Source organism: Penaeus monodon, chromosome 15, assembly GCF_015228065.2.
Source record: "Penaeus monodon isolate SGIC_2016 chromosome 15, NSTDA_Pmon_1, whole genome shotgun sequence".
NCBI lineage: Eukaryota > Metazoa > Arthropoda > Malacostraca > Decapoda > Penaeidae > Penaeus > Penaeus monodon.
The window spans coordinates 27,766,380-27,766,617 of NC_051400.1; the positions used below are offsets into that span (position 1 = coordinate 27,766,380).

The 238-nt window shown below is 58.0% G+C and overlaps 1 protein-coding gene across 1 annotated transcript in view; it reads left to right on the top strand.

Moving 5' to 3' along the window:
* LOC119581886 (ileal sodium/bile acid cotransporter-like) overlaps positions 1 to 238 on the top strand; it is a 26,095-nt gene that overhangs the window by 3,682 nt on the left and 22,175 nt on the right. Inside the window, exon 5 of the mRNA XM_037930046.1 lies at positions 15 to 235. Within this exon, the coding sequence (XP_037785974.1) occupies positions 15 to 235 (221 nt within the window). The remainder of the gene's footprint in view (positions 1 to 14; positions 236 to 238) is intronic.

Genomic DNA, 238 nt, shown 5'->3' on the forward strand with positions numbered 1-238 from the left:
GTTTTTTTCCCCAGACGTCCTACGCTCTGGGATACTTCCTGTTCAAAGAGTCCCCTGCGCTGTGGCTCGGGCTCTTTATCATCGGCTGCTCTCCTGGCGGGGGAGGCTCCAACATCTGGACGTACATGCTGGGCGGTTCCCTTGACCTCTCCGTCACCATGACCTTCGTGTCTACCGTGGTTGCCTTCGGGGCCTTGCCTATGTGGGTGTACATGCTCGCCAGCACCATTTTCCAAGG